We start from the raw sequence: 9,496 nt of genomic DNA, 5'->3' as shown, positions 1-9,496 counted from the left end.
TTCTATCGCTGACATGACTGGAAGAAACATAAATTGTTTGACACACAGTAGTTTCCTAAATCTGTTAATTCAAAAATTATTAGGTTATCATAAAATTTATGTTGAATTTATTTCTACAAAGGTTATAAATTGTGTGGTGTCACAAACCTTACAAAAATCATCATTTTACTACTCAATTTTGAGGGAGTAAGTTTGCAAGAACAGCCTAGCTTCATAACCGATTTGCGGCCGCGCAAAGGTGAGCTGTGATTGGTCAACAGTTATGTTAGTCTCCGATTCGTCACTATCGATCATGGTCTTTTAGACAAGTCACAACATGATTTTTTGGGGGGTTAAAGTTACTCAGTCTAAAAAATCTGCCTCACATAATGATTTTTGTTATTTTATTAAACTGAATTTCCCTCCTCCGTGTATTTGTTTTTACCTGTTTACGTGCAAAACTTTGCAAAAGGTACAGCTGTTACGTTTGTAAACTATAGAGGGCGCTACATATATCCCTTGGACCGAGTTGTTTTTTTGATCAAAGATTTTACCAACAGCCCAATCATGAAAGGGGAAGAAAACAAAGTGATATAAAAAACTTCTGGTTTGGTCCCGATCAAAACAGAGAAGGATTTTATTCCCCCCCCCCCGCCCACATAAGTTTGTCCCCGCCCACAAAAATTCAGACATTCAATTCCTTATTTTCTCTTATCAAACTAGAAATAGCATTGGAAATAATGAGTTAATTTTGACCCACATTTTCTGGTTGACAAATTCACCATGTCTAAACTCACTCTTGTTTACAAAGACACAAACAAATTCCCTCAGAGATGCAACAAATACTGCTTTGACAAATTTAAATGCTTTGTTCTTTGTTTATTATTATTCTTTTGTTTTCAGCTCTAAATTTGTAATAATTTCATTATCATCAATATAATGTGGAAAACAAACAAGCAGATTTATATAGCATTAGCAACCCTCCATTTATTTAGAAACGTTAACACTATCTGTGAATTAACACTGTCTGTGAATTTTAGTTTAAATTAAAATAAATGTTGAGGGGAAAAAAGAAAACCCAAAACACATTGGACCAAACATTTTTCTTAAGAAATGACTCGCCTTTTTCATAAATAGATAACAGACATAACTGTACACATAATGGATTTTGTTTTCTTCCTAAACCTGTGTACACGTCTTGCCGGCCAAACTTTACCAACTACTTTCTATAAACAAAAATTGGTTTATTTATGAAAATCACTATCTTAAATAAAAGAAATAATCTTGCTTTTGAGCTACATTTTTTAACGCTCATGTTATCACATTAGTCTGGAACTATAGAGAGACAATGACCTGGTCTTGGCCATGGCTTTTAATATGACCTGGTCAGTTTCTTCATAAGTCTTTTTAATGCAGGATTGGTTGTACAGCCGGCATAGGTATATCCTAAATAGAAAGCTTATAAGATGGTCTTTCTCAAATCTAGGTTTATTATCCGAAGTTTTTGGAGCACTGCTTCATGTGTATACAACTACTATGACGACGCCTCATTTTTACAGTAACATTATGTAAAACCATTTTGGGAAATCTTGCCATGTCTTAAAGACCAAACCTTGTTTACAAAAAGACTTTGGATATTCCCCTGCATTACATGGCGGACTCATGTTACATACAAAAGTCACATAACAAATTTCCAAACAAAAGCATTTATTTTATCTTTTATAAATAAATGCTTTTAAAACAGTTTCGAAATGTGCCCCCTTTTTACAATTTTCTGAAAACGTAAGATTTTATGCTTTCTTCAATTGAGCTGTGCACACATTATCTCTAAAGCGCACTTGTAATTTCATGAGATACATCATCTATCAGCATTACTTGTATGGACTCCTGACTCCATTAAGTGCTGACTATCAGTTCACCTACAGTTTTTTTCAAAACACATAGTCAGTCTCGAGCATAGAGTTATATAAGAACTAGAGAGCGCACGGGTGATGCTTCTTGCACAAAGGCGACGGGACCGCAAGGAGACACGCGTGCGCCATTATGTACGCGCCTTGAATGTGAAACACACGTTGGAGTTTGTGTTTATTGAACGCTACGCGATGCTGTTTTGTTCAACTTACAAAATGGCCGCACAAACACACGCTGTGGGATGCCAGTTTTGTCAACTTAGAAAATGGCTGCCTGCGCGCATGCCGGAGCGCGTATATAGGCCAGTGTGCCCTCTAGTTCTTATAAATAAATCTGTGGTCTCGAGTTTGTACGACCAACAGGCCTCAAAAATAACCCACGGCACCCACAGCAATTGCCATGGTGCCCTGTGCTTTTACTGTGGTGACCTCTGCAAGTGCAAGGTTCCAAAACAAACTTACATTTTTCCCATAGAGGTGCCCCTTAAAGGGAAGGTACACGTTTGGTAATTACTCTAAACAAATATTAACTTAAAAACTGACTTGGTAACGAGCATTGGAGAGCTGTTGATAGTATAAAACATTGTAGGAAACGACTCTCTCTGAAGTATTGTAGTTTTTTAAAATGAGGTAATTTCTCACTAAAATAGTAAAAGAGTTTCTAGCTAGAAATCTTTTATTCCTATCGAAAGCACACAAATTCGTCCAAGCAAGGGTGTTTTTTCTTTCATCATTTTCTCGCAACTTCCATGACCAATTGAGCCTGTATTTGCACAGGCTTGTTATTTTATGCTTATGATGAGATACACCAAGTTAGAGCACTGGTCTTTGACAATTACCAAATGTGTACAGTTCCTATAACAGAGGTTCGTTACTGTAAACCTTTGAGAGCGAAGTTCAGGGCCAACGTTGTACATTTTATGCACAACTCAGATTTACTATAAACGACGCTTTACTTTAGGTTTGGTACAAAAGAGTCTTGACACTTTCTCCTTTCATTTTGTCTTTGCCGCTTTACTTTTCTTGCCCTTTGATTTCGGCTTGCAGTACTTAGCCTCCAGTCCAGCCATAAAACTATCCATCTGTTGATCTCGAGATTGTTGCCTTTGCTTGATGAGCGCGCTCAGCGCATCGTCGCCATTTTCCTGTCCGAGTCCCATCTCCTTGGCAAGATGCTCCGCCTCAGCAGCCTCTTGTTTTGCCTATTGATGACAAGAATAAATAACATAAATTTAAGCCCAACCCTGTTTGTATCCTGAGACCAGGGGCGAAACTAAGAGGGGGATGGGGGAACATGCCCCCCCTTATTGTATAAAGGGTGAAGCAATAATGGTTAAGTGCTTGCTTATGGACGCAAGAATCTGTCTATCTTAATGATCTTCCCGTCAAGAGAACTCTGCAAACTCCCACAAGAGGATTTAAACACCAAGCTGGCAACAGCCAATCTCTCTCATACAAACATTCGTTTAACGTCTATGATTATGAGTTGCGTCAATCAAGAAATTGTGATTCAGTTACAATAATTATTCTAGTGATTGTGAAATCAGCGGTTATCTTGGTAGGATTCGAACCCATAATCTTGTGATTGCAAGTTCTGCGGTCTAACAACTGCATTGGACAACAGAATTAAGACCGTGCTCAAAACCCGGTTATTGAATCCAGTGTACTTGACCGCCATGACAAACAACTTCTCATTATAAGATCATGTGCAGAAAGTGCATGCAGTACAGTTCCGTTAACACAAGTGTAAAGAAAGCTCTGTGCTGCACAGTTGTGCCGCCATGCACACCCCATGCAGTTGAATGGTTTCAAAAACTGGGTATACAGTTTTCAATTCGCTGAATATAGTACCAAGTGTAAGAGGGTTAAGTACCTTTTTCCTCCGTCCAGTCTTCTGTTTCTTATTCTCCTTTGTGAATGCTGGATACTCAGGCAGCTCTTCCTTGTTGATTAAATCTGTAAGAATCTCGGCAAATCTTGGTTCGTCGTCTACTGTGCAGCATAAGACGTTCTCCAGTATCTGCTCCATGTCCCCTTCAAACTCCATGTAAGAAGCCTTTAAATCTGCCAGCTCTTCTTCTGAACCTAAAATGTATTCAAGTTTAAATTCATTTTAAGTTAAACAAAGCAATAATTACAAGAGTTGGACCTGAACTGGAGACCTCAATGTAGCCCTTATGTTGGCGGTCTCCCTCTTTTGTCAATATCTTTGTTTGGGGTGCCCGTCAGAAGCAACACAACTGTTAACTGCAATCAATCAATCAATCGCAGAGACAGCAAGGGTCCATCGTGCCGATCTCCTGTGTCCACATCCTACAGCCTCATGCCACATGTGGTAGATTTCGTTTGGCCGGACAAGTTGTTGGGCCCAGGATGATCGAGGGCGGCCTCTAGGTCTCTTCCAGCCAGGAGCTGGTGCTAGGCCTCCCCTTGAGTTGATGGCGATGCTTAGAGCTTTTTTTAGCTGGGATGTTGTCTGTTAACTGCAGTCTGTAGCCAACAGTCAGGTTTATGATACAACCTGGGAAGCGGCAGCAGCGGGATCACTTTAAGGGGGATGCGACTTTCTATTTCAAGCTTACCTAAACCAAATAGTGCCCTAGTAAGGTGTCCAATATATCAAAATGACTTATACCTCTGACCCCACCAACCATAATTGTATGGTACGGCTTACGCATCATTTGGCATTCACTTTGCATAGTTTGTTGTCATTCTTTGTTAGCGGCGCCATGTTGATGAGCACTTTTCCTACCTTGGTACTTCTTCTCAAACTCCCTTATATCATTCACAGAAACTTTCTTGAATAAAATTCTCCAGTAGGTCGACCAGTCCTTGTTCTGTTCCGTGTCCATGTCATCATCAACTTCACCTGATCGCATTCAGAGAAAAAAATTTGTTTTAGTTCAATGTATACAACAAATTATCGATGCAGGAGGAAATGGATCTGATTCCGTGTCTAGTACGGGCAAAGCAGTTTTTCATAGGTAAAGGTTAGTTTTATGAAGGAAACTAAAATTTATATGAGAGCTTTATCAGGGGCGTGAAGGCATTGGTAATGAAACAAAGGATAACTCATAAGTAAACTTATTCACTGTAGCTCACAAGCCTGTAGCTCACAGGAAACCTGTAAAAGAAGGTGCTTGATATGTGAACCAGAAAGACTGGTTAACCTCTACTCTTCAACGATAAAGTGTTCTGGTTTCCTTTTAAGTGCACTACTGAGCCTAGAACACAGTATCAACATTTCATTGACAAAGCAATTATGAAAAAGTCTCCCGCTCAAAGACAAAAGTGCCACGACCGGGACTCAAACCCACACTATGCTGATCAGACATTCCAGAGCTTGAGTCTGGTGCTCTTAGGTTACAGCTTGGAGCAAGTTCGAGTGAGGCACTATAGTCGACTATAGTCGACCATTGGTTGATTTTGCCTGGTACCCAGGATGTATTGAATGCATAGGTAACCATGGAACATTGACCAGTGGTTGACAAATGGTCGCCACCCGAACTTGCTCTTGGTCACAACACTGTGAAATCAGGAACAAATCCTGACAAAATAATGAAAAGCCTCAAAAATTAGAACATGCCATGCAGTGTTACACACCTGTGTCGTCATACAGTGACCGTAGATTATCGTCACTCAAGACCCGATAGATCCTCCCCAATGCCTGGAACTTCTGGGTTGCAATTTCTTTCTCCTCATCGCTCACACGGTCAGGGTGGACCTTCAGAGACAACTTGTAGTATCCTCTCTTCACTGTTAAAATGTAGAATTTAATTTTGTTTTTAGTATTACAGGTAACTTTTTAGAAGATTATAGTATCTTTCCCAGCAGTTGCAATTCCGTGTCTCTTTTATCAAGTAATAAAACTAATATAGTAAATGTTAGTTGTCAAAATTAGAGGGTTGGGAAAGTGCCTTAGAGGCCATTGAACTAACTCAGGTCAGGGGGGTCAACCTTTTTGAGACTAGCCAGCAGGACCAGTCAGCCTTCACTGGTCCGTTAGCTTTTTGTGCTTAGTGCATTTGCACTTTAAATAGCGATGCTTTCCGAAATTGAACGATCCACTTGGGAGAGAATTTGGTCCGGTCCTAGACCCAGTAACTGGTAACTGGGGGCGGGGCGATGTACTCCTTATTTCGAAATGTTGTCATTGCCCCAGTTACTGGTTCTCCTGCACCCCATTATTTTACGTCTGCTTTCACTGGGGCGATAGTACGACAGATGATAAAATTTCGGGAAAAAAGAGGACAGCGCACTAGTTACTGGGTCTAGTCTGGTCCTCTGTGATTTTACTGGCACCCTCCCCTCTCACCTCTCTCGTTATTCATGTTATTACTAGGGCCCAGCTTCATAGAGCTGCTGAGCACAAAAAATTGCTTAGCATGAAATTTCTTTCTTGATAAAAACATGATTACCAACCAAATTTTCAGTTGCTGTATATTGCTTGTTACTGGTAATAAGCTGTCGTTTGCTTATCCTGAAAATCACGTGAAAATTTGTATGGTAATCCTGTTTTTATCGAGGTGAAAATTTCATGCTAAGCAAATTTTTGTGCTTAGCAGCTCTATGAAATTGGGCCCTAGGTCACAAAGGTGGTCAACACTACAGTGAACAGAGCAAAGCTGACAAGTGCAGCCTTCAAATGATTGAATTTGAAGTTACGCATTATTGGATAATAAATAAATAGACCTGATGAACGTAAACGATGACGATTGATAATGCAAGTAGTAGTTCACGGTATAAAAAAATACAATCTCAGAGTCGGACTACACTCTACAACACAATGTACATGTACACTGTGCATGCTGTGTGACAGGTAAAAAGCATTGTCGACAACACTACAGTCCAGTCAGTCACTCATAAAATGTCTACCTTCATTTTTCGATGCACCCTTCACCAAAGCCAAGATCTCGTACAGATTTCTTGTCCCAAAAAGCTCTTCACAGCTATCGAGTAAACCTGACATAATGACGATGTTTTGTTAATTTAATATGATGAAACTAAGAGGGGAAATATAACCAAATACAACTGAAGAACACTGAGCAGAACGGATAGCCAAGTGACAGTGTTTATGTTCCGCGCCGCGCCATGGACTCGACTCTTGTGACCTCTCGAGGTCACGCGCGTCGTCGAGATTGTGCGCGCTTGCATTGAGCGCAATCTCGCGATGTGCTCAATCTTAAGATTGAGCGCAATCTCGGACTGTGTCCCGCATCTACGACCGGTTACGGCTGGATCGTTTGTGTATGCGTGTCTACCTCCATGTGTTGAAATAATGACATTAGAAACAGTCGTAAGCCGTAGATGTAGTTGGCAATTTGGGTTTGACCGGTGTTTTCATTACCATTTTACATCCTAGAAGAACAACAATTTCAGCTGGGCCGGGGCATTTTCTGTAGTTTAGTTGCCATCCTCAATGTTCTTGATTAATTTTGATTTAATGACACCCCCCTTTTTTTACGACAGAGGTAATAATAATTATGTACAGAAAAAATGCGGCCGGGGCGGGGTTCAGTGAGCCTACACATTCTTTATAACATTTTGCACGTACATGAAATGACAACGTATACCACACCACTGTGTATAAAATTAACCAAAATCTTCCCGGCAGTGTCGTAGATTTTGAACTTTAAAACACAGTCGGGCCGTGTGGGGGTGGGGGGGGGCGGGGTTTCTGAGCCTTTTTGTGTAAAGGTTCGTAGTATTTATCTTTTCAAAAGATAACTGCTCGAATGAGCTCTATGATGACGTCATCAATTTGCATTGGCTATAGAAGCAGACTTTATTCAGTGCATTCTAATTACACCCGTTTACTGAGTATAGTCATGTCACAGAAGATTTATAAATACATCATTATGCAAATAAGAAGGTTTGGTGCACCTGTTTTCAAAATACAATGATTGGCCCATACCTTCTTTTTGTATGGCAGTTTCACTATAGTTACATGAGCACATACCAGACTGGAGTACTAGTGTATACCCGGCGAACTTAAGCGGCGCTCTACTGGAGTTGGACGGCGCTTTTTGGTGAACTTCATTTTTAGGGCCAATTTTATATTACGAGACACATTGACATTGTATAATTTTTTCACTTGCAAGAAAGCATTTACCGGTGACAGTATCTTAAAGCAGACTTTTCAACAGAAATTTTAATGAACAGTTTCGTTTTACATCTCCGAGCACAGCTAGATAATGATGGGTCATTTTCTCATTCTAATCAGTAACATGGCGCTGTGTGTAACTGGGTGTGGACTTAAGACCAATGACGGTGGGGTGGACCATAGACCCTTAGAAAGAATTAACGTGAACCCGGGACCATGGACCAAGCCCGCAGAGAGCTCCCATCTTCAGCAAGAATCAGCAGTTTAGCAGTTTAGTGCTGACTATATTGCCGCCAAGAATATTAAAATAACCGCGTTTAAGACAGCAAGGTAAACGAAGATCTGTAACGATTTCTTGTGCATGCAGGCAGGTCCGCCCGTTCGGGGCAATTTTGTGGCTGACTATCAAGAAACTGGAATTTAAGATCTATGGATGTGTTGTGAGGTGTCTATGCTGCCAAGAATAAAAGAACATAGTGTGAGAAGACAGCAATGCGGTAAGCGAAGATCTCTAACCATTTCTTTTGCAGGTCCCCGCCCCCCAACTCACCTATACCCACCCAACCCCTCCGGACTCCCGCCACACCCGGCGATGAACTTGTTGATGTTGTCCCATCACTTATAGCTTGTTAGGTGACGTCGCAATTTCTTGTTTTTTCTTGGCTTGTATAGCCTATCGGTCGAAGCCGATAGTACTTTGTATAAGATGAGACTGGTTTTCCGACGGGGTTGAAACTTCAAGTCACCAATTGTCATGTTTCATTATTTAACGGCCTCATTAGAGGAACACATTGCCTTGGATCGGTCGAGTTGGTCTTTGAAAAGCGTTTGTAACCGTTTTTTATAAAATGCATATGGGTAGAAAGATGTTGTAAAAGTAGAATACAATGATCCACACAAACATGCCTCAAAATTGCGTGGTTTTCTTTTTACCTCGTCGACTAACACGTCGGCCATTTATGGGGGTCAAAATTTTGACTCCCATAAATGGCCGACCGTGTTAGTTCGCACAGTAGAAGGAAAACCACGCAATTTCGAGGCAAACTTGTGTGGATCATTGTATTCTACTTTTAAAACATCTTTCCAACCATATGCAGTATATAAAAAACGGTTACAAACGCTTTTGTTTTGACCAACTCGTCCGATCCAAGGCAACGTGTTCCTTTAACAATAACTCAACATTATTTCGGATAAGATGACATCTTGGATTAAAGCTGTCGAAAAGCATAATAGGAGTATAACTCAAATTCATTTAAACTAATAATTGAACAATTCTTTTGAATGGAATGTCATTATAACCATTTATACATAAACTATTGTTTAAATACTGAATTATACATAACAAACCTTTAATATGACACAACAATGTAACATTTTGGTGTGTAATTAAACCATTAGAAGCAGATTTGTTTAAAGAAAAAAGGTTCAACAAAAATAAATAAAATCCCCCCCCCCAAAAAAAAAAAAAAAAAAAAACCCAAACCAAAACAAAACAACAACAGCA

At 40.0% G+C, this 9,496-nt stretch overlaps 1 protein-coding gene across 1 annotated transcript; it reads right to left on the bottom strand.

Annotated features, from left to right (window-relative positions):
• Positions 1 to 852: 852 nt before the first annotated feature.
• LOC139937761 (dnaJ homolog subfamily C member 9-like) lies at positions 853 to 6,977 on the bottom strand. The gene is made up of 5 exons (XM_071933059.1): positions 6,765 to 6,977; positions 5,493 to 5,645; positions 4,642 to 4,758; positions 3,763 to 3,974; positions 853 to 3,091 (listed from the first exon to the last, which is right to left on the bottom strand). The coding sequence occupies exons 1-5, from the start codon at positions 6,856 to 6,858 to the stop codon at positions 2,885 to 2,887; spliced, it is 783 nt and encodes a 260-aa protein (XP_071789160.1). The 5' UTR covers positions 6,859 to 6,977; the 3' UTR covers positions 853 to 2,884.
• Between the last annotated feature and the right edge of the window lie 2,519 nt (positions 6,978 to 9,496).

The sequence above is a fragment of the Asterias amurensis genome, chromosome 5 (assembly GCF_032118995.1).
Source record: "Asterias amurensis chromosome 5, ASM3211899v1".
Classification (NCBI taxonomy): domain Eukaryota; kingdom Metazoa; phylum Echinodermata; class Asteroidea; order Forcipulatida; family Asteriidae; genus Asterias; species Asterias amurensis.
This window is presented reverse-complemented; position numbering and strand designations above follow the sequence as displayed.